The sequence below is a fragment of the Purpureocillium takamizusanense genome, chromosome 2 (genome assembly GCF_022605165.1).
Source record: "Purpureocillium takamizusanense chromosome 2, complete sequence".
NCBI classification, from domain to species: Eukaryota; Fungi; Ascomycota; class Sordariomycetes; order Hypocreales; family Ophiocordycipitaceae; genus Purpureocillium; species Purpureocillium takamizusanense.
In genome coordinates, this window is record NC_063069.1 from 1,725,651 (window position 1) to 1,750,523 (window position 24,873).

General features: G+C 60.2%; 8 protein-coding genes across 11 annotated transcripts; 4 read left to right on the top strand and 4 right to left on the bottom strand.

Annotated features, from left to right (window-relative positions):
- The first annotated feature begins 196 nt into the window (after positions 1-196).
- On the top strand, positions 197-3,666 carry JDV02_002342 (uncharacterized protein). The gene is made up of 2 exons (XM_047983358.1): positions 197-660; positions 713-3,666. Exons 1-2 carry the CDS (start codon positions 202-204, stop codon positions 3,422-3,424), a joined length of 3,171 nt encoding a protein of 1,056 aa, XP_047839329.1. The 5' UTR covers positions 197-201; the 3' UTR covers positions 3,425-3,666.
- A 390-nt stretch (positions 3,667-4,056) lies between these two features.
- Positions 4,057-5,354, top strand: JDV02_002343 (uncharacterized protein). Of its 2 annotated transcripts, none has more exons than XM_047983359.1 (3): positions 4,057-4,302; positions 4,369-4,537; positions 4,630-5,354. In XM_047983359.1, the coding sequence occupies exons 1-3, from the start codon at positions 4,300-4,302 to the stop codon at positions 5,319-5,321; spliced, it is 864 nt and encodes a 287-aa protein (XP_047839330.1). In that variant the 5' UTR covers positions 4,057-4,299; the 3' UTR covers positions 5,322-5,354. The 2 variants fall into 2 exon arrangements, with proteins under 2 accessions (XP_047839330.1, XP_047839331.1); XM_047983360.1 differs by having other exon boundaries at positions 4,057-4,291.
- A 58-nt stretch (positions 5,355-5,412) lies between these two features.
- On the bottom strand, positions 5,413-6,147 carry JDV02_002344 (uncharacterized protein; the record flags this gene model as incomplete). Its single annotated transcript, XM_047983361.1, has 1 exon — positions 5,413-6,147. The coding sequence occupies one exon, from the start codon at positions 6,145-6,147 to the stop codon at positions 5,413-5,415; it is 735 nt and encodes a 244-aa protein (XP_047839332.1).
- Positions 6,148-6,684: 537 nt separating this feature from the next.
- On the bottom strand, positions 6,685-9,794 carry JDV02_002345 (uncharacterized protein). Of its 2 annotated transcripts, XM_047983362.1 has the most exons (3): positions 8,876-9,794; positions 7,672-8,815; positions 6,685-7,618 (listed from the first exon to the last, which is right to left on the bottom strand). In XM_047983362.1, the coding sequence occupies exons 1-3, from the start codon at positions 9,418-9,420 to the stop codon at positions 6,884-6,886; spliced, it is 2,424 nt and encodes an 807-aa protein (XP_047839333.1). In that variant the 5' UTR covers positions 9,421-9,794; the 3' UTR covers positions 6,685-6,883. The 2 variants fall into 2 exon arrangements, with proteins under 2 accessions (XP_047839333.1, XP_047839334.1); XM_047983363.1 differs by having other exon boundaries at positions 7,672-9,794.
- A 989-nt stretch (positions 9,795-10,783) lies between these two features.
- Positions 10,784-12,653, bottom strand: JDV02_002346 (Acetyl-CoA C-acyltransferase). Its single transcript, XM_047983364.1, has 4 exons — positions 12,242-12,653; positions 11,988-12,168; positions 11,350-11,926; positions 10,784-11,294 (listed from the first exon to the last, which is right to left on the bottom strand). The coding sequence occupies exons 1-4, from the start codon at positions 12,304-12,306 to the stop codon at positions 10,870-10,872; spliced, it is 1,248 nt and encodes a 415-aa protein (XP_047839335.1). The 5' UTR covers positions 12,307-12,653; the 3' UTR covers positions 10,784-10,869.
- Positions 12,654-13,850: 1,197 nt separating this feature from the next.
- On the top strand, positions 13,851-15,342 carry JDV02_002347 (uncharacterized protein). The gene has a single exon (XM_047983365.1). It carries the CDS (start codon positions 14,370-14,372, stop codon positions 15,321-15,323), a length of 954 nt encoding a protein of 317 aa, XP_047839336.1. The 5' UTR covers positions 13,851-14,369; the 3' UTR covers positions 15,324-15,342.
- Positions 15,343-18,773: 3,431 nt separating this feature from the next.
- cta3 (potassium/sodium eff) lies at positions 18,774-22,759 on the top strand. Of its 2 annotated transcripts, none has more exons than XM_047983366.1 (4): positions 18,774-19,229; positions 19,323-19,522; positions 19,607-20,215; positions 20,309-22,759. In XM_047983366.1, exons 1-4 carry the CDS (start codon positions 19,029-19,031, stop codon positions 22,680-22,682), a joined length of 3,384 nt encoding a protein of 1,127 aa, XP_047839337.1. In that variant the 5' UTR covers positions 18,774-19,028; the 3' UTR covers positions 22,683-22,759. The 2 variants fall into 2 exon arrangements, with proteins under 2 accessions (XP_047839337.1, XP_047839338.1); XM_047983367.1 differs by having other exon boundaries at positions 18,774-19,186.
- A 14-nt stretch (positions 22,760-22,773) lies between these two features.
- Positions 22,774-24,387, bottom strand: JDV02_002349 (Carbonic anhydrase). The gene has a single exon (XM_047983368.1). It carries the CDS (start codon positions 24,315-24,317, stop codon positions 23,397-23,399), a length of 921 nt encoding a protein of 306 aa, XP_047839339.1. The 5' UTR covers positions 24,318-24,387; the 3' UTR covers positions 22,774-23,396.
- Positions 24,388-24,873: the final 486 nt, after the last annotated feature.

Genomic DNA, 24,873 nt, shown 5'->3' on the forward strand with positions numbered 1-24,873 from the left:
CCTTCGGCTATAGGCCCAATGCCACTAGGATTAGGATCCCGAGCCGGTGTGCAAGAGCCCCCACCAATGCGCCTGTCGTCTCACGGTGAACTTTGCAGGAATCCCTGTCCTAGCGGGGCTTGGGGGCCGCTGCCTGCAGCTCCTTTGGGCAACATACGAAGTGCGTAGTACTGCGCCTCTGCAGAAGCTGCAGGAACCAACATGGCACGGCGGCTAACAGTTAAATATACTGTTGCCACCCCCTCTTGCTCGTGCTTAGGCACCTCGACTTCCAATATTCGAACGGTTATATCCTCCAGCCCAGCCTTCGCCATGAGTTTTTCCCTGGCGAGAACTGACAATGTGACGCCAGAGGTCCGCCTGGCGGCTGCTATTTCGGAATTCGAGGCCAGCCTAGATCCTGAGCGGAAAGTTGCGTTCCGTAACCATCGATTCAAGTCTTGCGAATCGCTCCCAAGTGTCCAAGATGTCATGCAGATCACGGCCGAGTTCAATGAGAAATCGACATCCAAGAAGCCCGGCTCCGGAGGTTGGGGTGCTCGCTTGACGAACTTTCTCGAAGCTGTTCAGCAATATGCCGCAGTTGGAGATATAATAGTGGGAGGGTCACAGAACATCATCGCGTGCGGTGTCTACTCCCTGGTGCGGTTGACGCTTCTTGTAGAGCTCCCTTCCTACCAGATATGTGTTTATTATGCTAACGGCTCTCTAGTCAGTTGTTGCTACGTCGGCCCGGATTGCTGAAGTGACGACCTTCTTTATGAAAGTTGGCCTGTCCGCTCCACGCTACGACCGCCTGGCCTTGCTCTATCCACAGTCTAAACGATTGGCAGCTTGCATGTCTGAATACTACATTGTTGTAGTTCGATTCTGTCATCAGTTGGTGACTATACAAAAGAAACCGGCATACCTTCAGCTTGTATCGTTCATGGACGATCTCTGTCTCAAAACCATTCAGTCGAAGCTTGAAACATCTGCCGCCTCTATAAAGGAAGAAATAGAGACGCTGAAGACTGAAGAGCACACATCTCACCTGAGACAGCTGATGAGGTCTTCGGACTCGGAGGCACATCGCCGGAAACTGAGGGCGAACCTCCGTGTGTTGACTTTAGCCTCAACCTATGATTATAAGGACTCATGGAAGAAGCTGCGGAAAAAGGGGACGAGTACTGTGTTCAAAGGTATGCCCGCGTACCTTGATTGGGTGCAACAGAAAGGCCCTTCTACGCTTCTTTGCATCGGACGCCTTGGATCCGGTAAATCCGTCTGCCTCGCCAGCATGGTGGATGATCTCAACCTTGCTCAGCGGCCAAAAGGCATTCCCGTGGCCTTTTTTTTCTGTCGTCATGACATACATGAGAGCTTGCAGGCGGATACAGTCCTTGCCTCGATGGGTTGCCAGTTGTTGCGCGAGTTCGCCGACCTGAGCAACTGTTTGGCAACTATCGGCAAGGACGAAACAACGACAACTTTGGAAATGTCCGATGTTTTGAGAATGCTAGTGAATATTTTGCCGCCCAATTATGTGGCTTACTTTGTCTTGGGTGGTCTCGACGAGTGCAACAACGCTCAGAGGGACTTCATACTAACTGTATTGAATAAGCTCCAAAGCAAGTTCACGCTGCTCGTCTGCTGTTCCTCAAGATATGGAGCAGAAACCTTCATACGGAGAATCTCAGAATATTTCCCAAACACGAGTTCTTTCACGATCCCTGAAGAAAACCCAGATATCGGCTCCTTCATCCAGTCAGAACTTGAAAGGCGCCTCCAGAGTGGACTCTTGGCGGTCGGGAGGCCTGAGATGATCTTGGAGATACGACACGAGCTACTGACTCGAGCAAAAGGGATGTTTTTGTGGGTGTCTCTTCAGATCGATTCTCTGTGCGCCGCAAGGACAGATGAAGCGATCCGCCAAGCACTGGACGATTTGCCGGGAGACTTGCCCGACATGTATTTGCGAATCCTCAAGAAATCTGCACCAAGTTCCCCTGAGTACCAGAGACTGATTTTTGAGCTCATCTTGGGAGCCTGTCGCCCACTGAACACTGATGAGCTTCGGGAAGCTTTGAGTGTCGAGCCAGGAGACGCGACTTGGGCCCCGGACCGCATCATCAACGATGTGAACTCGGTCCTCGCTTGCTGCGGGAGTCTTGCATCTGTGGACGAGGAGACATCAACAGTGGAGCTGATACACGGTAGCGTCAGGCAGTTTTTGGACCGCAACTTCGCTAAATATGACGAGCGATACTGTTGGCTACGGCGAGAAACAGCGGCGACTATGGCGGACATTGTCATCACTTACCTCAACTACAGTGTCTTCGAATCTCAAATTTCCACGACTTCGACCCCAAATATGGAATCTGCAACAATGCCATCAAAGATAATACGTTCCATAGATTCAGCCATCATCGTTCGAAAGCTCGCCCTGCGGCTGCTCGCCAACAAGGATTCACCGCAGTCGACTTACAATCTGGGCAAGGTCCTGCATGGCCTCCAAGATAGATCTGTCCCAGAGAATTCGTTTCACTTCTATGGCTACGCTAAGAAGTATTGGTCAGAGCATGTTTCGAGGACGACTCGTTGGAACGCTGCGGTGCAGTCGCTCCAGGACAAACTCCTCCGGCGAGAAATCAAAGCCATGCAGGCCGGGGACCCACGGATACACAAGATATTTCGTTTCGCGGTACTCAGAAACTATCATACGGAAGACATTTTCGACGCTCTGATAGATCTAGGTGCGGAGCCTGAGTCCCGGGCCACAGGCGGCTTCACGCCACTCATGCTGGCCGCTGCCCACGGCAACACAGAGATTGTCCAAAGACTTGCCGCCATGGGTGTGAACATCGAAACACCATGTGCGGAAGGTCTGACACCACTAGCGAGGGCATCAAAGAACGGCTTTTATCTCGTTGTTGAATTTCTCCTACAGCATCACGCGAAACTAGAAACGCGATGCCGCCTCGGAAGAACACCACTGGCATGGGCGGCGTGCAACCAAGCCGACGTAGTAGACCTTAAGCGAAGACCAGACCGGGACCATGTCAAGGTCACCAGGCTCCTGATAAAAAGCGGAGCTGAACTTGAAGCTAAGCGTTTGGATGGGAGAACAGTGTTGGGCGACGCGGCAACGGGAGGGATCCCGGCCGTTGTCCGTGTGTTAGTCGAGGCGGGTGCGGATTGGACCTCCACAGACGAGCAGGGCGTTGCGGCTCTTCTCCGGATCGTCGATTTCTATAATGAAAGGGTTCTCAGCCTATTCATTGAAATGGCTGAGCCCACTCTTTTGGACACATGGGGTGAGAGGCTTCTCCTCCGGGCAGCCGAAGAAAACTGGCCGGAGGCCGTCGACATGCTGGTCAGGGCAGGTGTCCACATCAAAGGCAAAGGTCATTGTAAAGATCCTTCGATATACGAAGCGACCTGAGAGGTGAATTAGGTCAGGACGTTCACTCGGCTGGCACAACCGGACAAGGCACATGCGCGGAGCTTTTTCAACAACTCCCAAGGCAGCCTAGCAATGTGCCGCGTTGACGCTGTCAAAGTGTGCTCGGGCGACTGGATATGATCAATTTGGTGTGTTGGTGGTTTATGCAGAGGGCTGCTCTATGTATGTTGTATGGCAATTCAAATATTGTGCCGTACCATCGCACACGGGTCGGGTTATGGGAAGTGAATTCATCTACATTATTCACCGACGAGGGGTATGAACAAGTACGCACGGGTCGACACGCGTGACACTCACAGTCGCGAATGACTTTGTAGTATGATGCCGTGAAGCAAAGTGAAATCTCGAATCGAGGGTTCAAAACCACCGGCACTGCCATGGCCGCGTCATTTCGATCCTACGCCCTAGCTGCCTGCGTGCGGGGTGAAGCTTGTTGACATTTGCTGTGACATCCACGCGGCTCCGAAGAAGAGCCTGCTCTTGACCCATGCTTACCCCCCGGCCCTGGCTTGTCGTGACTCGTATCGTAAACCTCGATGCCTTTTTGCCGAAAACATATAGAAGGGAGCACCGTATATTATAAACCACCAAGATACCTCCCCCCAAACCACGTCTAGTAATCCTAGTTTTGAACTCACCCTATACGTTGAGCCTTACCAGCCGAGAACGACCAACGCAGCGATGCTTATAAAAACGACTCAAGAATACGCCAACCACGGCATGCCGCTCGAGTGCGACATCTACGCCGCCGACGACTCCCCCAGCGATGCCCCGATATTCCTGTACTTTCACCCCGGAGGGCTCGTGAACTGGGGACGCGACTGCGTGCCGCCGTGGCTCGTCCAAGTGAGCGAATGGTCGTTTCCCCCCAAAGGTACATCGTCCCTCCTTTGCTAATCACGATGCCTCGGGGTCATATATAGATCTGCTTCAAGAGGAAATGGCCCCTGATTAGCTTCAGCTACCGCCTCTTCCCACAGACGACTTCAAAGGGCCTCCTCGAGGACGCCAAGGCCGCGCACGCTTTTGCGCGACGTTACCAGACTCCCGAAGGGCAGAGCAGGCGTGTCATTGTCGGAGGCGGCAGCGGAGGTAAGGCATCGCTCGGGCCTGGCCCCTCCATACATACATGGTGATGTGATGCCCCTTTGAGAACGGTGTTAACGGGTGAGGGCAAACCACAGGCGTCTTCCCGGCGACTCTGATCGTCCACAACTGCGAGCCTCCGCCGCTCGCCCTCTTCTCCATCCAGGGCATCAACACCTTCCGCCACCCGCACTACACGTCCTCCACGCTCATCAGCCCCGAGCCGATCCGTGACGAGGACATGGCCGAGGCCATCGCGGGGCCCCTGACGGTCGGCGTGTCCGTGCCCGGCGCCGACAACGTCTTTCGCATGGACATGCTGCGGCGCGCCGACGCCTCCCGCAACCCGGACTACTCCTACGATGAGGCGGAGGAGCAGCAGCCGCCGCCGCCGCGGAACCCACGCAGCGGCATGTACGAGTACTACACGCACCGCAACGCGTGGCCCGGCATGGTGGGCGACGTCGACGTCGGGTTTGCGTGGGCGAGGGAGGAGGAGAAGGAGGAGGAGGAGCGCGGCACGGCCGAGGCGAGGAGGGCCAGGGTCGCGCGGTGGCCGCCGACGGTCATCTTCCACGGCGACGCCGACGTGGCGGTGCCGCTCGCGCTGAGCGAGCAGATGAGGGACTGTCTCGGGGAGGACAAAGTGTCGCTGTTCGTAGCGCCGGGACAGGAGCACCTGTACGACCTGACGAGGTTCATCGAGGACCCGGCGCCGGAGATGGACGTCGTGAGGCAGGCCGTGGCGCGGCTCGACGAGATTGTCGTCCAGGCCAGCAGGACACAGTAGTATCCCAGCGTCAACACGATTCTTATACTTGACATTCATCTCTCGATTCCAATCATGCAGTGTAGACCTCTGCCCCCCTCAACAACGCTACTCACCCACTCTCTCGCGTTGTCTCCTCCTCCGCCTCGACGACGACGACATCGCTCCGCAGCAGCCCAAACACGACAATGTCCACCACCGCGCCCTTCTTCTCCGCGGCGCCGCGCCGGCGGCCCTCCTCGACGAAGCCGCACTTGCCCAGCAGGCGGCAGCTCTGCGGGTTGCTGGAAAAGGGCGTCGCCTCGATGCGGTGCAGGGCGGGCCACGTCGCAAAGGCCCAGCGCGTGAACCCGCGCACCGCCTCCGTCATGTACCCCCTGCCCCAGCCCGCGGGCGTGAGCCAGTAGCCGAGCTCCCAGGTGCGGTACTCGACGTCGTCGCCGGGCATGACACCCAGGGCGCCGATGTATTGGAGCTGCTGGCTGTTGTTGAAGCTGCCGCTAGTATGCTCGTTGTCGTCGCCTCTTGCATCGGTAGAAGCAGCAGCATCTCGCGCCTTCTCATCCCCCAGCTTCTTCACAAAAATCGCCGCGTGTACGGGATACCGATTCTCCACGGGGCCGCCGTGCCGCGCCAGAAACGCCTCCGCGTCGGCGAGCGTGTACGGCGAGGGGAAGCGGTCGCGCAGGCCGTCCCCGATGGACGCGTGGTCGGCCGCCGCGGCGAGGAGCTGCGCGTCGGCGGCCACGTAGCGGCGGATGAGCAGCCGCTCCGTCTCCACGAGCACGGCGCCGGGCTCCCCGCCGGGGGGGTTGGGCGAGACGAGTGTCCTGTCCTGGACTGCCATTGGGTTTTTCTTCTTCTTTTGCTGCTACTATGTCTGCCTCGTGGCTTTGCTTCGCTTGTTGCTGGCTGGCAAGAATAATATGGTGAGCAGGGTTTGGTCGAAGGTTGGCGTGATAATCTGCAGAGACTCGGCGCGGGCTCTGTAAAATACTGGCGAGGGACGAAAAGGCACCGTCTCTTTGTTCGGACTTGACTCATAGCTCACTCATCGTGGCCTATTCAGCTGGCTGAGTTGGGCCTGCCTCTTTGGGACTTACAAGGCTCTCTCTCAGCCGTTAGCCTCAGAAAATGCCTAGTCCGGTGCATGGCGCGGAGGGATTGACTACGAGTAAAGCTCGGAGTCATCCAGCTCGCGACAACAAGCCGTGTCCGAATCGACCACCGAGGCGTCGTACGGGCTCCATTCCCACGTCCCTGCCACGTCCCTAAGCACGACTTTTGTACAAAGTCATGCCGCTGGGGTTGCAACGCACGTTGCAGAAGCAGCTCACATTGGCCGCAGCAGCACACGTTGGTGCTATTTCTCGGTGAGGAAGTCATATATACTCATGGTCTTGTCATATAATCTAGCCAATTGCATCAATGTCCGCCAACTGTCAAGGAACATGACTACCTCCCTACAGATGAACCAGTCGCTGCCGCCAAACGCCTCTGTTCGTACACGTAAATGCCGCCATGTGCTTTTCCCGCTAAGCAACCAGTTTCCAAACACGCTTCCATCATGGTCGGCATGCTCATCATGACTGCGACTCACGCACGCTGCTCCCGCTGCCCATGCTGATGCTTTCCTCGTATTCCGTCCACCGCAACGCCTCCTCCACGTCCATGACAAAATGAGACTCGCCACCGCAGAGGGCCACAATGCCACTGCGCTCCATGAGCTGCCAGACCGGGTGGCTTCGCTTGCTCGGTCCCCTCGAGAAGAAGACACGTACGCCACGCTGTCGGTAGCTGCGCACAATCTCCTCGAGCACCTGGGTCCCCGACCCATCCATCGACGTGACGCCGTGGATATCAAAGATGACATTTCGATTCGACTCTTGGCTGCGTATTCGCGGGAGGGCCGGGTGCGCCTGCGATGTTCCGTAGAGTTCCAATCTCCGCAGCCGCGCTCTGAGTTCACCCGTGTTGGCAAAGTGCAAGGGCTCGGGGATCTTGACAATCAAGCAGCCCTCGATGAACTCCAGGTTGGGATTGTCGGCCTCGGCGTTCTCAAAGCGATTGGTCCCGGGAATTCGGCCGAGAATCTGAATCCTCGGGCGGGTGCTGTGCTTGATGACGAGCAAGAGGGAGATGCCAACGCCGAGAGCCATTCCCAGCGTCAGCGAGTAAAATATGGTTGACAGAAAGATGATTGCCATGAGCGACAGCTCTTTCCAGCCACGAATATGGACGAAGAAAGCAATGTCGTGAGGTGCCTCCTCTATCAGCGACCACGCAACGACGGATATCATGGAGCACAGGACGGGTTTCTGTATATGTTAGACGCGAGCCGAGGTCAAGGACAATCGATGGTAGAGCTCACCGGGAGAAAGTAGAACTCAGGAAGTAAGAAGATGATGGACAGAAGGGAGATCAAGCTCAGGAACACGGAGCTCATGGGGCTCTTGCCGCCGGTCGTCTTGTTCACTTTGCTCCTGCCGTACCCTCCAAACGCTGGCAAGGACATGAAGCTCGCGCCAACCAGGTTGGCCACCCCGAGAGCAATCATCTCGCGGTTGGCACTGAGCTCCATGCCCTGGATCGTGTCACTTCCGCCCAGACTTTTGGCCGCCACAGACGACTCGAAGAAGCCGAGGAGCGCTATCAGGAATGACGTCGACATTGCGGCGCGGATATGGCGCATGTGAGAGAGCTGGAAGGGCCAGCGAAAGGCGAAGAGCCCGCCCGTGGCGGACTTGACAGAGCCAAGGACCTCGACGCCCTCTTTGTCCCATCGGAAATGGGCGCACAGAATGGCCGATGCGACGACGATGAGAAAGCGATCGGGGACGAAGACGACAGACGGGAACTTGGGCTCCAGGCGCTTCTTGAGCTCCCTGCATATCATGATGACGAGAAAGCTTATTCCTGCGACGGCGAATGTCAAGTGGTGTACCTCACCGACATTTTCAACAATGAAACGGATCTTGTCGATGCTGCTGCCGTGGCTGACGCCCTGCTCGCTGGCTAGGTCGGCGAGGCCCAACTCGGGAATCAACTGGTCCACCGCAATGACGAAGCCAATGGCGCTAATGAAGCCCCTGAGAAACGGCTTGCTGAGGACGCTGTCGAGGAAGCCCAGCCGTGCCAGCCCGGCAATGAGCACGATTGCACCGGCCATTCCAGCGACGACGCCGCAAATCTGAGCGTGGAGGAGATCGTTTTCCTCATCGCTGCCGCCAGAATCGACGCTCTGCTGCACGACAGTGCCGACAAGGAGGGAGCCTGCGGCTTCGGGGCCTACGACCATTTGCGGGCACGAGCCGAGGATGGCGTAGACCAAAGGATTGAAGACGAAGGCGTACAGGCCATGAATTGGAGGCACGTGAGCGAGATTGGAGGCCAAGGAGAGGGCCATGGGGAGATAGAATGAGGCTATCGTGAGGGCAGCGACAAGGTCTCCCTTGAGAAAGGAGAGCCGATATTGGCCGATCCAATTGAAGAACGGAATATAGTAGGCCAGGTACCTGCCGAGCCAGTCAGCCGCCGCGCAAGGGGAGAGCAGCAATGCATGACGCATATCTCACATCATGGGGGTGAAGCGGAACCCGGCCTGCTGGGCTAGCTCTGTGCTCTGGGTCACCTTCTTGGAGCGTATCCTCCGCTTGATCCAGAGCTTCCAGTCGTCAGTGCCGAGCATGTTGGACACGGCGGTGTCGAGGACGCCCGAGGGCGGCTCGCTGGCCGTCGTCGTCTCGCTGGCGGCCAAGTCATCGAGTCGGCCGCCAAAGATGCCGTCGGCCGGGCTCGAGGGCCGCGGGCTGAAGGTGCCATGGGTGCATATGCCCGGATGTGCGGGGTCCCTGCGCTGCTGCTGCTGTTCCTGCTGCTGCTGCTGGCCGTCGGCGGGAAGCAAGGGTGTCGACTCGGTGGCGGGCTGCTTGCGGTGAGAGCTGGTCGACGACGCGGGCGACGCGCCGGGCTGTTGGGCCGCCGAGTCGCTGCCCTGGCTGCTGCCGCGTCGGCTCGCGGGCGTGTGGCTCTGGCGCAGGGTGCTCGGCTGCAGAGGGCGGTGGTCGTTGTTGCCGTTCGAGGCCGAGTTTTCGCGGCTGTGGGAGGGCCGGGAGGCCATCTTTTGTCGGGGTCACGTCTCGGCTGTGCGAGGCATCGGGCTTGAGCAGAGGTCGCGTGACGGCGGCGTGGCGGAAGCGAAGGGAGGACGCAGGTAGGGCGGAACGTATGTAGTTTGAGGAGGTGGAGGTGAAGGTTGCCGACGATGGGGTCGGGGGCGCCGAATTTCGGGGCGGTCTCCAGTAAATCCCGTCCGTCCCCAGAATCCACCGCGGGCGCCTTCCGTGTCAGTCACGACCAGTAGTTTAGGCTCGAGGGGGGAATTTGTTGTTCGTGGGCGGGCAGCTCTGGCATTTCCCACGGGCCGCCGCGGGATCCCGGCACACGCCCTCGTCTAGCGCCACTGGGTCGGTGCCATGCATGCACATGTACGGCACCACGGCGGCGACGGAATGCTTGTGGTGACCAGATTTTGAGGCACCATGGGCATGGACGTTTTTTACGATGCTGCGTTTTTATTCCCTCTCATACGGCTCGCCGGCGCACGACAGCCTCGGTGCCGCTGCTTCCGAGGGGCCGAGCCGCGGCGGCTTACTACCTATAATGCACAGTATTACCTACAGGCGGCCCCTGCCCTGCAGCAGGCCAAGAGATTCGAGGTCACACACCGCGACCCCAAGACCCCCCAAGTCGCAGTCGAAGCGACGCGACGTCGCACAACAGGCGCCGCGGCAAGCATCGGCCGTCGGCGCCTCGACCTGCTCGCCAAAAACCGGTTGCCATTGGGGCCCAGACACACGATATAACCCATGTATAGTATATGCATGGCATGGAACGGTGGCTTCAAAACAGGTCTCGTGGGTGCGTTATGCGGCGGGGATCGATGCAGGCGCAACGCACGCCGCGCCTCATCAACGACTGCCCGCAGCGTTTGAGACCTCCTTCGTAGGTGGGGAGGGTCGGGTATTTTAGTGATATCGAGTACCCCTGCCGGGGCGACTGCCGCCCACTGAACTTGCGACGGAGGCACCAACAACATACAAGCTGTAGGTAATGGATCGTCATCGGTACGCCTGCAGCGTGATTGGCGACTGCCCCATGTGCCCGAACATGGCCGCAACTTTGCCCATTATCGTCAACATGCCCCCCCAGCAACGGGCTCCGCGTGTGCTGAGCGGCCAATGTCAAGGTACAGGTCGTCACCGAAACGTTCTATGGCGAGGCTCCGCCGTTAGATGTCCATCAACCGTCCATCCGTGGTTCTGGACTCTCTTGGCCTGCACGAGGCACGAGGCCCAGACATGCATCATCCCTGGATGGCTGCCCGCTGATCCAGTTTCTGACCTGCACGGTACCGTATGACCGTCTCATGCCATGCTGACCATCAAACTTCACATGCACGTTTTCTGCACACGGATAGGACAGGGTTTGACATGTGTTGCAATTCAGCGCTGGTTTTCACACACAACTCGAGGCATGCGCCTAATGTACAGTGCAAGGTCACTCCCGCCTACATCTCATTGACAATCAGGCCCGCCATGCCCTGGCCTGTGCCTATGCACATGCTGACAAGTAGCATCTTCTTCTTCTGCCGACGCAGCTCGCTCAGACCCGTGACAATCTGCCGCGCGCCCGTCGCGCCCAGAGGATGGCCCAGCGCGATGGCACCGCCTCGGGGGTTCATCTTGGCCCAGTCCAGGCCCAGCTTGTTGCGGCAATAGACAGCCATGGATGCAAACGCCTCGTTGACCTCGATAACATCCATATCGGCCAGCGACACGTTCCACAGAGACAACAGCTTGGGGATGGCGACGCTGGGGCCGATGCCCATGATGCGCGGTGCCAGGCCAGCCACCGTCGATCCGACGTACTTGGCCAGGATGGGTTGTCCGAGCTTGATGGCCGTCGAACGCTTCATCAGGAGCAGCGCGGCAGCTGTGTTTTGTTAGCCCGATCCTCTTTCCATCAGGCTGTTGAGCGAGCAACTTACCGCCGTCCGTGACCTGGCTGGCATTGCCTCCCGTCGTCGTGGGTCCCCACTGTGGGAACGCCGCGCGCACCTTGCCGAGGCCTTCGGCCGTAGTGCCGGGACGGATGCCCTCGTCCTTGGTCAGAGTCACCTCCTTCCACTCTCCGTCGGGACCCTGGATTTTGGTCGTGATGGGCACGATCTCGTCGTCGAACAGGCCGGCCTTTTGCGCGCGCTCGGCTCGCTGGAAGCTCTCGGCGGCGAACTTGTCCATCTCTTCCCTCGTGATGTTGAAGTCGCGGCTGACGTTCTCGCTCGTCCAGCCCATGGGCTGCATGCAGTCGGCGGCCTCCTGGCTCTGGGCGAGCACGGCCTCGTCAACAGGCTTCTCCAGGCGGTCGCCGCCCTGGGACATGCTCTCGGCGCCACAGGCGATGCCAATCTCGATGGAGCCGTTGGAAATGGAGTGCGCGATGTCGGCAGTGGCCTTGAGGCCCGAGGAGCAAAAGCGGTTCACGGAGTAGGCGCCGGCCGTATTGGGGAAGCCGGCGGCGAGAGCGGCGGCGCGCGTCTTGTACGCGGCCTTGCCGTCCGAGACCTGAGGAGCCAATTCTCAGTACTGAATATTTAGACGGGATGGGGGAGGGCAGGATACACACATTTCCGAGCGCGATATCCTCGACGAGAGCAGGGTCCAGGTTGCTGCGGAGCCGGACCTCCTTGAGCAGGGCATACACCATATACTCGAGGCTGGTATCCTTGAAGCCACCCTTCTTGGCCTTGCAGAGAGGAGTGCGAATGGCGAGGGTAATGACGATGTCGTCGGCATTCTTGGACTGGCTATAGTGATTGGTCAGTATTGTGGCACGAATCAAGCGGTGTATAAGTTGTCGAGACTGGGCGCGGCACGCACATGTTGTTCAACGCCGACCCGGGGGCCAGGTGCTTGATGATGGATCCGATGCGCTCGACGGCCATGATTGCGACTGGGGACGGGGCAATTGGAGACAAGCCGAGTGACTGACGACTGATGCAAGGACACAGGCAAGGAACCGTGGGGTACGGGCAAGTTGCAATGGGAGGGGAACGTCACGGCCGTGTCGGTGGAGGGACGGCAACGTTTATGGGGACCGGAGTCCGGTTCTGGGGGCAGTTGGAGCTGTGCAGCAGTGTGAGTGTGGGGTTGAGCCGAGGCAACCGGGGCATCGCTGCTGACTAACCCCCGCTCGGTGCCGAGCTCCCACTGAACTGAGGGCAGTTGGCTGGCTGTTCCAGCGTCTGCGTGTCTAGGGCGCGGCGGTGCCTAGGCTATCCATCCGTTGCCGCCTAGCCCGCTAGCAGTAGTTACCTAGGCTCCCAATACTAGGGCGGGCGTCTGAGGCATCACCGCCGAGGCCAATTAGGCGGAGGTGACTTTAGGTTCCGCCGGACAAGTGGTGCCGCACTGGGAGGGACCTGTTTCTGCCCGTCGTCATCAATCCAGCGGCGTCGGGAGCATGAATTGCTCATCGAGGCCGACCGACCGACCGAGGCGCGCCCTTCGACCGTTGCCGAGATGCGCCGTGACACGGGTCCAACACCCGCGCCAACGACCAACATTTCGACGATACCCAACAACGGCGCCGATGATGCCAACGCCGGACTTCGTACTCGTACCGGTTTTTAGCCTACTGTACTTCGTAAAAGGACAGAAACACACGGCTGATGGCGGTACCGACTGTGCGGCGAGATATCGCCAACATCCGTCTGTGTGTCGTTGGTGCAGGATCTTCATGGTGTTTCTGACGTCCGAAATGGCGGTCTCGCCGAGCATCTTTATATACTCGCTCACATAGGCCCCGGCCGCCTTCTCGACGGTCTCACTCTGGCATACCGTTCGGGCTACTATTTGCCGGCATTGTCTCCATGTAATCGCGGAGCTACGGATCCCACGGGAGACCGACCGACCGACGATGAACAGGGGGTGACGAGCCGCAACGGACGCATGCCCCTGCACCAATGCTTATCGCAGCGTTCGGAGCCGTGCCTCAAACCTGTATCACCACTGCACCGAACAAGGTGAAGTAGATGGCTCCACGACAGTCTGCGGGCATGGCGTTGACGAGCTGCTGTCATCATGTACGTCGCACACGCCGCAGCCGCACAATCCAGCACTGCCCGGTCGCCGCGCCAAATGAGCAGCGCAGCCCACACGGACTGAACGAAATACTCGGTGCTACGTAAACTACCCGTGGCCGTGCACCAGCGCAAGCATCGTGCAGATTGATCAATGGCGCCTGGGTTTCTGCAACTAGCGGCCGCCGGCATCGCGACCGAACCGATGACCCACTGAATGGTACGCTGGGGACCCATGGCGCCCGTCGACTGCTAACACCAGGAACCTCGCCGTCCGGCAGCTGGCCCCGCGACGCCGCAGTGGTCTCTGATAGCGCCCCTTGCGCCACGCCGTCGCCAAATCTCCAGCTCGTGTTGGAACCCCTGACGACCTTACCTCTCTTTTTTCCTCTCTGCGCGCCCACCCGCTACAATTCTTACTTAGTAGTATCAGCTAGCGTCTCAACGTAACATGGAACCGCGAGACGGGCCCTTCGGGTGACGAGTCGCTGTGACCGCAGTCTTGGCGGCCGCTTTTTTCTGCGCCTTCAGGTTCCGTTCCTCTGTCTTCAGCTGAACGGCCTTCCTTCCTTCGTCTCTTCTCCCGCTTCGTCTGCTTGCGTTTGTCAACTGTGGTGTGTCCGTCGCTGGCCCGTTTCTCGTCGCTCGTTCATCTCCCCTTGGGCCGTCATTTCGATCCGAGCGCCTGCGTGTTCTTTCAATTCAGCCGAACGAGACGAATTCCTGCCCTCATCGCGAGCCGCATTCACCCGTTGATTCGCGATATCGATGCGATAGCGAGATATTTCGGAGCCGCCACTTGTTCCCCTTTGTCTGAGACTGCGGCACGTGTCTAGCCCCGGGCCGTGTCTTGCGGCTTCCTCGCCATAGCGACTGGCGACTTCGTCGCCCGCCGATCCTACCGCGCGAACCTACAGAACACCGCAATGGTCCGTTCAAAAACAGTAGCAGGCCTCTTGTTGGCCCTGTCAGCCCTCGCCAGTGCGTCCTCCAAGCGCGGCCTCTGTTTCACGCCCAACGACAAGCACCCAGAGGACAACAAGGTCTGGGTACAGTCCAGCAGCGACCTCAAGTGGTACTACAACTACGGCAGCCTGCCGTCACCGGCCTACTCGTCCCTCTCCCAGGATGAGTTCGAGTTCATTCCCATGATGTGGGGCGTCGGCTCCAACCCCAACGACACGACCTTCCTCGACTCGGTGAAGAAGCTCATCGAAGACGGCACCAAGATCAAGCACGTCCTGGGCTTCAACGAGCCCGACATTGGCGACCGGGGCGGGAGCGGCGTTAAGCCCGAGATCGCGGCCCAGGCGTGGGTTGCTAATTTTGAGCCCCTGGGCAAGATGGGCGTCAAGCTGGGCCTGCCCGCCTGCACCGGCGGCTGGGGCGGCCTCCCCTGGCTGAAGCAGTTTCTCGGCAACTGCTCCGAGCTGGTCAGCACGGGCAAGGACAAGAAGAACTGCACGTGGGACTTTGTCCCCGTGCACTGGTACGACAACTTTGGCGGCCTCGCCTCGCACATTGGCGAGCGGCGCGCGACGTGGCCAGACAAGGACATCTGGGTGACCGAGTACGCGTACGCGCACCAGGACCTGGGCGCGACGCAGGAATTCTACAATCAGACCGTTGACTATTTCGAGAAGCTCGACTACATCGGCCGATATTCGTACTTTGGGGCCTTCCGCGCGAACAAGGCCAACGTCGGACCCAACGCCGCCTTCCTCAACAACGTGGGCAAGCTGACGGACATTGGCTCCTGGTACCTGGGATTTGGCGCCACGGGTGTGAAGCCAGAGAGCGGGAGGGGATCCTTGGTGGTGCCGAGCGTGGCACTCGTGGGCGCCGGTCTGTTGGCGGGCCTTGCCTCCAACGTACTGTAGAGAGTCACGGCGCCCGACGATTGCAGGCTGCACTTTTGAGATGCCAAGACTCGGGAATTGTACATGATGGAGTTTGGAGCATTGAATGGTATATACGGTGGCTCGTTGGATACATTGAGACTTGATGGCGGACATCAAGGAGCTTGCATAACGCATATAGAGAGGAATCGGCCCTTTGGATGGGCTTGGCAGCATTCGATACAATTAATCAACAGCACATGGTCCTGTACGGTCTCTCTGAGTCAGACTTCGCCTGTTATCTCAGCTTGATAAGCAATGCGTCACGGGCACGTATCGCATAACTTACCCCCTCAAATGCCTTGTCCACAAGACAATACAGATGCGTACTACTTCAGCCCCATGGGCAAGAAGTGCAACTACCTTTTACGAGGACATGTTCAAGCCACAAAGAGCAACGCCTGGCTACGGCTTCCACGCCCATCATGCGATCCCATACACGTGCCCGGCTTCGAAGCGCGAAGCGTCCCCTGTACCTTATTTAACACCCCTTGGGCCGCGCAATGATAAGCCTTCATCCGGCGTCGACACGATCCGAAAAAGGAGCGCCAAGGGCTCAATAGGCCCCAAGGCTTCTCCAATCCAGCGGCTCATTCCCTCGCCCATCTCAAGCCCAGACAGGGCACGTTCTCCTGCGCCTCCTCCGGGGACCTGGGGGAGAGCGGCGGGGAAAAGCATCGTGGCCGCCGCCGAGATCGCCGCCCCCCGGGGTGGCGGAAACCTTGCTTGCCGTGCTCCACGCACACCCACGTGCGCTGGCATCGCCGTCTCCTGCGCCCGGAGAAGAGGGGGACGGTCCAGGCCCAGGGGAGACAATCGCGTTGTTCGTGACCGGCACGGCGTGCCGGCGCCGCCGAGGGGAAGGGGAGAGCATCTACTGTGCGGATGCGTGGCGTGCGTCGGATGCGCCGAGCGTGGCGCAGTCCGCTGCGTGTGCCGGGGCGGGGCCGCTGGGGCGGACACGGAGGAGGGCCACGTGACCCCGGATGCGGCGACTCGCCACCGGGGGGGGGGGGCGCAGGTCGCGGTCGCCGGGCAAGACTGTGTGCTGTCTTGTCTTCAAGATGCAGCTCTATTGTCTGCAAGGCACATGCGGGCGGGCGGGCGCCGCCGCCACCGCCATTGTTTTGTTTTTGGGCCACCGTGCCTTGGGGTCGCGTGGATTTCTCGCCATCGCGAAACTGTCTTGGCCCCTTGCCGGTGAGATGGCCTCACGACAACGACCTGCCGGCTTCGAGCGGGCGTCCTCGGACACGTTTTGTTTCTGGTCCAATGCCTACGTAGTTGGGTTATTTTGTGGTGGAGCGCCAAGAGGCAAACCTCCCCAATGAAAGGCGAAGAGACGTCGGTGCTCTTGGCAGCTGGTCATGGCGCCGCCAGATGTGGCAAGTCGCTCGGGGCATATACATAAGCCGTGGTCTGTAGCGATCCCGTCCCGTCTCTTATTGCTTCTGGAAAATGACAAGGGCCGTCGCGGGTGCCGTCTCTCGATGCTCGCACGCCATGGCCGACGTTCCGCTACAGAAGAGATGGGCTGCAGCGGTGATCAGTGTAATTAGAGAGGCGTCTGGAGGAGGCGGGCAACGGTCTGTGACGCCCGCGGGTGGGGAGGGCCAAGGATCGGGCGGGGCAGGTCGATAAGTAGCGGCCAGGCCATTGGGCCACAGGCATATAAGCTTAGGTGGCATAACCTTAACCGGGGGTTGGCCAAGAGGTTCCAAGACATGCCGTCGGGCTGGGCGCTCATGAGAGAGAGGCGGCAACGCGCATGTTTTTTTTCCTTCATTTTTTTGGTTATTCGGTGGAATAACTACGTAGGCCGAACGCGCTGGAAGGAAGATGTCTTGGCAGGTCATGCTTTCTCGCTTTTGGCTCCATTCTTTCTCGCGCCCCCTCTTCCCAGCCCGCGCGAACAAACGAGGAGACGAGATTCGTCGGCCACGCGTCGCCAAGAGACAATACACTTCTTGGCACGAGGGTGATACATATATGTACGTAGTACTAGCATGTACTATTTTCATCATTCCTCACCTGCCTGTCGGAGTGGCGGTCCCCGTTTTCAGCGCTCTTGTCTGGGGCGGCACTGTTGTCGTTTTCGCTGGCTTCCTTTGTTCATGGTTAATGTCGTGCTGTGGGTGCCTGGCGTGAGCTGGGACGGTGACACCTAGGTCCACGCGGCTCACGGCATGGAACGTTAGCTTATTAGTCTTTCTGGAAGCTTTCTCCGGGGGCACGTCGCTTCGGCGCACATACATAGATACGTACGCGCAGACTGCCGCCGCCACGCGCCGCCGAATTGGAGCGCCTGCCGGGGCGGCGGCGCCAGGCCATGTTGGGCCATGAACAAGCTTCAACAAACGCGAGACAGTGACGCCTTGACACGTCTCTTGCCAGGCTCTTGTCTGCGCTGCTGGCGAATCACCACCACCGGCTCGCGGGGGAGGGGTTCTGCTTTTGTGGACGGAATCGCGATGCGCGATGGGCGGCTCCCGGCCGGCCGGCTGCATGGCTCTTGTCTCACAGCCCGCTGCTGCAGCTGTCCCGCGCGCGCTGCCGCCATTGTCTTCTCACCAAGCTTTCTTCGCATCCCTGCAGGGCCAATGGTCTGGTCCCGACATCATCATCATCAGAGCCCACCAAGGCAGGCAGGCAGGCGATCCGCGACAAACTGCTGATTGCGCGATGCATCGCCAAGCCCGACGGGCCACCATGGATGGTGATGGACCGCGATGGACCTGGCGGGACTTGACGTCACGCCACCACCACCACCATCATGACTACTGGAGGTGGAAGGCTCCGTCTCGCACGCAGCACGCCCGCGGAAGAAAGCGATTGAGGCTTGGCTTGGCCCTTCTTTCATCAGCATCTCTCGCACGGCATTGCGGAGCCTGGGGAAGGACACCTGCGACTCTGACTCGCTAGCCGCTTGTCGCGCCTCCGTGGATGCAACGCCCGCCAAGACCCTTACGGTCCCCTCGCTCACCCACACACACACGCATACCCACTCAACCTAGTTTAATAGTAGAGCACTGGGCTGTCTTCATGACGGGGGTTGGGGGGCGACGGGCGGCGGCGTTTTTGTGTGTCTGGGCGTTGCCGCGGACGCGGTCGCCCCGGGATCTATACTACACACTACTATCGTTATATTGGGCGGACCGGCGTGTTCCTTGTTCGCCGTGCGTTTTGCCCAGCCCTCCGGAGTGGATCGAGGGCGAGCGAGTTGAGGGACCCGGAGATGGATGCGGCGACGGGCGGCTTCGGTGACGGCTACTTATACGGAGCCGGTCCCCCCCGCATCCGGTGCTGCGTCTAGCCCTGAACCTTCATTCCAAACCATTCTGTCATTATTAGGACATTGTATTTTCCCTTTTAACTTGAATCTAGGGTCGTGATTGTACTCTGAGATCGCATCTTTGGGGACCTCTTTATACATACAGACAAACAAGAGCCGAGGAGGTTGTTGACTGACGCTGCACCAGTCGGTCCCTCCATCCACTTACACCAGACCACTGCGTCACAACGCCCGAAAAAGGCCACACTCTCCGTCGAGCAAACCGGCCGGCCGCGCCGTCGTGTCGTCTATGAAGCAACTCCAGACCTTTACCAGCCTGCGTCCCTCCTCCGAGCAGCGCAGCTCCCAGACCGTCGTCGTCGTCGTCTGCCGCCACCACCTGCCGTCGTGCGATAATGGCTGAGTTCCCCAAGCACCCGTTCCTCCTCTCCATCGAGGAGACGGCGCAGGCGCTCCATACCGATGTCGACAAGGGCCTCACCTCGGCTCAGGTCGCCGACCTGCAGCAAAAGTACCCCAAGAACGAGCTGGATGTTGGCGAGGGCATTCCCTGGTACAGCATCCTGACCAAGCAGATTCTCAATGCCATGATTATTGTGCGTTTTTGCTGCCCACCCTCTCTCCCCTAACCAACGCCCCGTTTTCCCCTTGCGACCACAGTAGCGCTGACCCGGGGAACCCTTACGCAGGTACTGGCATTCGCCATGGCCTTGAGCTTCGGCATCAAGGACTACATCGAGGGCGGCGTGCTCGCCTTTGTCATCGTCCTCAACGTCACCATTGGCTTCTGGCAGGAATACCGCGCTGAGAAGCGCATGGACGCCCTGCGCGCCCTGTCCTCGCCCAGCGCCATGGTGCTGCGCGACGGCAAGACCCAAGTCATTTCCAAGTATGTTTCCCCCCCTTTATTCATCCTCTCATTCTTCCAGAAGAAAGAGAAGAGAGAACGACGGTACTAACCGCACGTCAACAGCCCCGAAGTCGTCCCCGGCGACATCATCCTGCTCAAGATGGGCGACACGGTCCCCGCCGATATGCGCCTCTTCGAAGCCATGAATCTGGCCTGCGAGGAGGGCCAGCTGACGGGCGAGTCCATCCCCGTCGAGAAGATCACCGAAAACAGCATCGTGGTGCCCGGCACGGAGAAGCACGCCGCCACCGAGGAGGACATTGGCATCGGCGACCGCGTCAACATGGTGTACGCGACGACGGTGGTGCGCAAGGGCCGCGGCCGCGGCATCGTCACCGCCACGGGCATGACCACCGAGGTCGGCAAGATCGCCGCCTCGACGCACAAGAAGCAGCGCAGGGCCGGCCGCTCCATGAACTGGCGCAAGTACGGCAAGCGCCAGCCCGCCATCGGCCTCGCGAAGCGCACCTACGACGTCATTGGCAAGTTCCTCGGCCTGACCGAGGGCACGCCGCTGCAGCGCAAGCTGTCCGCGCTGGCGTACGTGCTGTTTGGCTGCGCCATCATCCTCGCCATGGTCGTGTTTGGCGTGAATCACTTTGATCTGAGGAACGAGGTCATCATCTACGCCACCTCGCTCGGCATCGCCATCATTCCCGAGTCTCTCGTTGCGTATGTGCCCCCTTCCCACACTTCCCCCCCTTTTTACTCTGAACGAACTTGGAGACGGAACGGAGAACAAAAAGCTAACGCACCCCGTCACAGCGTCCTCACCATCACCATGGTCGTCGCCGTCACCGTCATGCGCAAGGCCAACGTGGTCGTGCGCGACCTGTCGGCGCTCGAAGCCCTGGGCGGCGTCACCAACATCTGCTCCGACAAGACGGGCACGCTGACCGAGGGCGCCATGATTGTGCGCCAGGCGTGGATCCCGTCGTCGCACCTCTACACGGTGCGCGAGTCGCAGAACCCCAGCGACCCGACCAAGGGCCGCGTCACGTACTCGCAGAACAAGGACGAGCCGGTCGTCGCTGGCGAGGAGCCCAAGCGCGACTACGACAAGGAGCGCAGCGCGGCGGGCATCAAGTTCGACGTGCCGGACGAGAAGCTCAACCCGGCCAAGCCCAAGGAGCCGGAGCCCGAGATGGAGACGGAGATGACGCCGTCGCTCAAGGCGTTCCTCCTGTCGGCGGCGCTGTGCAACCTCGCGACGGTGCGGTACGACGAGGAGGAGGAAAAGTGGCAGACGACGGGCGAGCCGACGGAGATTGCGCTGCAGGTGTTTTCGCACCGCTTCAAGCTCGGCAAGCGGTCGCTCGAGAAGAGCGGGTGGAAGCAGCTGGCCGAGTTTCCGTTTGACAGCTCCATCAAGCGCATGTCGGTCATCTACGACGCACCACCCGCCGACGAGAAGCCGGAGGAGCCAGGGTCCATCGTCGAGGCCGACAAGAGCATCGTCTTCACAAAGGGCGCCGTGGAGCGCATCCTGGACCTCTGCGACTACGTCGGGTGCGGCGAGGACCGGCGGCCGGTGACGGAGGAGCTCAAGGAGTCGGTGCTCGGGCAGATGAACGGGCTCGCGTCGCAGGGCCAGCGCGTGCTGGCGATTGCGTACCGGCCGTGGGAGCAGGGCCGCTTCCGGGCCAAGCAGTCGTCGTCGTCTTCGGCGGCCGAGGACGAGGCGCTGCGCGGCGAGGTCGAGCAGGGCCTCACGCTGCTGGGGCTGGCGGGCATCTACGACCCGCCGCGGCGCGAGACGAAGCCGTCCATCGGCGAGTGCTCGCAGGCGGGCATCAAGGTGCACATGCTGACGGGCGACCATCCCGAGACGGCCAAGGCCATCGCCAAGGAGGTGGGCATCATCCCCAAGAACCTCGGCGTGCTGCCCGAGCACGTGGCCGCGTCGATTGTGCAGAAGGCGACCGACTTTGACAAGATGACCGACGACGAGATCGACGCGCTCGAGGAGCTGCCGCTGGTCATCGCGCGCTGCGCCCCCGACACCAAGACGCGCATGATCGAGGCGCTGCGGCGGCGCGGCGCCTTCATGGCCATGACGGGCGACGGCGTCAACGACGCGCCCTCGCTGTCGCGCGCCGACGTGGGCATCGCCATGGGCTCGGGCTCCGACGTGGCCAAGTCGGCGGCCAAGATTGTGCTGACCGACGACAAGTTCAACTCGATCGTGTCCGCCATCCGCGAGGGCCGGCGCATGTTCGACAACATCCAAAAGTTTGTGCTGCACCTGCTCACCTCCAACGTCGGCGAGGTGATCCTGCTCATCGCGGGCCTCGGCTTCGTCGACGAGACGGGCTTCTCCGTGTTCCCCGTCTCGCCGCTGCAGATCATCTGGATCAACATGGTCACGTCGTCGTTCCCGGCCTTTGGCCTCGGCCGCGAGCAGGCCGCCTCGGACGTGATGCGCAAGCCGCCCCAGGACAAGAAGCGCGGCGTCTTCACCAACCAAATCATCGTCGACATGGTCGTCTACGGCGTCATCATGGGCGCCTGCACCATGTGCACCTTCTGCATCATCATCTACGGCGCCAACGGCGGCAACCTCGGCGTCGACTGCAACACCAACTGGAGCGAGGCCTGCGACCCCGTCTTCCGCGCCCGCGCCGCCACCTTTGCCGAGCTGACCTGGCTCATCCTCATCTCCGCCTGGGAGTTCAAGAGCCTGCGCCGCTCCATGTTCCGCCTCAACCCCGACGACGACAGCCGCTTCCCCCTCTTCAAGGACCTCTACGCCAACCGCTTCCTCTTCTGGTCCGTCATCATCGGCGCCCTCTCCGTCTTCCCCGTCGTCTACATCCCCTTCCTCAACACAAAGTTCTTCAAGCACAAGGGCATCAGCTGGGAGTGGGCCCTCGCCATAGGCTTCACCCTCGTCTTCGTCGCCGGCATCGAGCTGTGGAAGATGTGCAAGCGCCACTTCCGCCTGCTCGAGGACCGCGCCGTCCAGCGCGGCGTCTGGGGCCAGGGCGGGCCCGACGACCAGGGACCCAAGTTCCGCAAGACCATGTCCATGTCGAGCTTCAAGACGTGGGCCTCCTTCTCGCGCAAGGATACGGGCGACTCGACCTCCAAGCGCACCCCGTCGCGCGGCACCACGCAAAACCTCGTGGCCGAGGTATAAATGTCTGTCGTTCTGCATCGTCGTTTTCCCATAGAAGCTACAAAGTGGCAGAGCGTTTCGCAGAGTTGACGTGGTGGGGGAGTGAAGGAGGACCGTGGCGGCATATATTTGACCGCGGGATATTAGTTATACTCGTAGTTGAAACTGCATACATAGTTGCCCTTGCATCGGGCGCGAAAACATAGCACCCTTCCTGATCTAAAGTCTTTCTCCCATCTTCAGCCCCCTTATCCGTGAACTGTCCTCCAGCCATCTCTCGTTGTAGTAGTAGACGCCATGGCGGATCTGTGCTGGAAAGTAGCCGAGGATCGGGACCAAGTCGGCTGGCTCCGGCATGGAGGCCGTCTCTGGCCGAGGCCACATCGGGCTCGCCACGGGGAGTCAATTGTTACGTCGGGTCGCATCAAGCGCAGACCATTGCGATACCCAACTATGCAGGAGCCTGGTTCCGGAAAGAAATACCTCCCCGTTCAATGTGTATGTATGCACGGTACAGCTAATGGTATCCAACAAAGCTGTCTGGTAACAGCTGCTTCCCGTCCTCGTCAACTCCGCCACCGCGCTTTTCCGTGGCATTTGCGCAACCCAGAACCGCTCCTAATCAACGCCTATCCCAATCTCGATGCTTCTTCAATCGAGACCGACCCCGTGCTCAATCGAATGCCACCCCGCCCCTATAACGCCCCCCCGGCCAACGTGGAGTAGACAGTTGAATCAGTCAGACAAGTTGTAAATCTTCTGCACATTCTTGAGCATGGCCTGAAAGTCAATCTTGAGGTCCTTGAGCAGGCCGTCGTGGAAGCCAAAGACCCAGCCGTGGACGACGGGGTACTGGTTCTTGGCGTAAGACTGCTGGACGGCGGCCGTCTTGACAATGTTGCGGCACTGCTCCTCGACGTTGAGCTCGACGAGGCGGTTGTAGCGGGCCTCCTCTTCAGGGATGGCGTCGAGCTCCTTCTCGTGCAGGCGGTAGACGTCGCGGATGTTGCGCAGCCAGGGGTTGAGCAGGCCGAGGTCCTTGGGGGTCATGGCGGCCTTGACGCCGCCGCAGCCGTAGTGGCCGCAGACGATGATGTGCTTGACGCCGAGGTGGCGGACGGCATAGTTGATCACGCTCATAACGTTGAGGTCGGTGTTGCAGACGAGGTTGGCGATGTTGCGGTGGATAAAGGCCTCGCCGGGCTCGAGGCCCGTGATCTGCTCGGCGGGGATGCGGGAGTCGGAGCAGCCGATCCAGAGGTACTCGGGCGACTGGCCGGCCGAGAGGCGAGCGAAGTAGCCCGGGTCCTTTTGCGCCTTCTCGGCGGCCCAGGCGCGGTTGTTGTCGAAGAGGCGGTCGTGCGTCTCCTTGAGGTACTGGGAGACCTCGGCGGGCGAGGTCGGTCGCTTGGGCGGGTTGCCGGCGTCGTCGGACATTTTGCGGGCGTTACTCGGGATCGTGCCGGGCGGCGCAGCAGACGGAGGGGAGCAGCAGCTGCTTCCGAAGCGAGGGCGGTTCGCGGTGGTGGTGGTGGTTGAGGCGAGGGCGGGAACGATGACTCTTGCCAGGTGCGACGGTCGCGAGGCGGTGGCGGCGGCAGCAGCAGTAGCGACGGAGCGCAGCGGAGGACGGGCAAGAAGGCGAATTGGCTGCATGGAGAGGCAAGAGGAGTAGGGGGAACGGCGAGCCCGTGAAGGAAGAAGGTGTGCGTGATATATACAGGCGAGGCGGCGGCGGCAGACACACAGAGGGAATACGGCAGCAGCAGGAGCAGCAGCGCGAGTCGGAGACTTGCGATTAAGGTGCCGATGGTGGAACTAGTGGGGGTCCATCGTTGCATGGATGCCCGGTTGCGCAACCGTCCCGACAACTGTACGCGCCGCCCGCTGCAGTGCACCAGACAGCGGGGGGACCGGCCCGCAGCGCCAAGCTGTCGCGGGTCGAGCCAGCACCACCTCATCAGGCAGCGATTCCAGGTTTGTTGGGGCGCCAGGCGCCCACAAGTTCGAGCCGCCCCTACTTGGTGAGGTACAGAACCTATAGATCCGTCTGCCAAGGATCTGCCCTGGCCATCCACGGGCGCCTCTTACAGCACCACCTCACAGGGGGCCATCCCTTCCATCCCAGTCACAAGGACGCTGGGCGCCGCTGTCTGACAGAGTTCAAACACCGACTGCCCGAGAGGTGAACCTTGTGTGCTGCCTCTGCGCA

Excerpts from the sequence above, each read along its gene's own strand:
- JDV02_002342 (XM_047983358.1), top strand. The coding sequence starts at position 202 with ATGGCACGGCGGCTAACAGTTAAATATACTGTTGCCACCCCCTCTTGC. Across the intron at positions 661-712 it reads TGGTGCGGTTGACGCTTCTT|TCAGTTGTTGCTACGTCGGC; the intron begins GTAGAGCTCCCT and ends ACGGCTCTCTAG.
- JDV02_002343 (XM_047983360.1), top strand. The coding sequence starts at position 4,127 with ATGCTTATAAAAACGACTCAAGAATACGCCAACCACGGCATGCCGCTC. Across the intron at positions 4,292-4,368 it reads TGCCGCCGTGGCTCGTCCAA|ATCTGCTTCAAGAGGAAATG; the intron begins GTGAGCGAATGG and ends GGTCATATATAG. Across the intron at positions 4,538-4,629 it reads TGTCGGAGGCGGCAGCGGAG|GCGTCTTCCCGGCGACTCTG; the intron begins GTAAGGCATCGC and ends GGCAAACCACAG.
- JDV02_002345 (XM_047983362.1), bottom strand. The coding sequence starts at position 9,420 with ATGGCCTCCCGGCCCTCCCACAGCCGCGAAAACTCGGCCTCGAACGGC. Across the intron at positions 8,816-8,875 it reads TTCCGCTTCACCCCCATGAT|GTACCTGGCCTACTATATTC; the intron begins GTGAGATATGCG and ends CTGGCTCGGCAG. Across the intron at positions 7,619-7,671 it reads CTGAGTTCTACTTTCTCCCG|AAACCCGTCCTGTGCTCCAT; the intron begins GTGAGCTCTACC and ends TAACATATACAG.
- JDV02_002346 (XM_047983364.1), bottom strand. The coding sequence starts at position 12,306 with ATGGCCGTCGAGCGCATCGGATCCATCATCAAGCACCTGGCCCCCGGG. Across the intron at positions 11,927-11,987 it reads AGGATATCGCGCTCGGAAAT|GTCTCGGACGGCAAGGCCGC; the intron begins GTGTGTATCCTG and ends TTGGCTCCTCAG. Across the intron at positions 11,295-11,349 it reads CAGCCAGGTCACGGACGGCG|CTGCCGCGCTGCTCCTGATG; the intron begins GTAAGTTGCTCG and ends AACAAAACACAG.
- JDV02_002347 (XM_047983365.1), top strand. The coding sequence starts at position 14,370 with ATGGTCCGTTCAAAAACAGTAGCAGGCCTCTTGTTGGCCCTGTCAGCC.
- cta3 (XM_047983366.1), top strand. The coding sequence starts at position 19,029 with ATGGCTGAGTTCCCCAAGCACCCGTTCCTCCTCTCCATCGAGGAGACG. Across the intron at positions 19,230-19,322 it reads TTCTCAATGCCATGATTATT|GTACTGGCATTCGCCATGGC; the intron begins GTGCGTTTTTGC and ends ACCCTTACGCAG. Across the intron at positions 19,523-19,606 it reads AAGACCCAAGTCATTTCCAA|CCCCGAAGTCGTCCCCGGCG; the intron begins GTATGTTTCCCC and ends GCACGTCAACAG.
- JDV02_002349 (XM_047983368.1), bottom strand. The coding sequence starts at position 24,317 with ATGCAGCCAATTCGCCTTCTTGCCCGTCCTCCGCTGCGCTCCGTCGCT.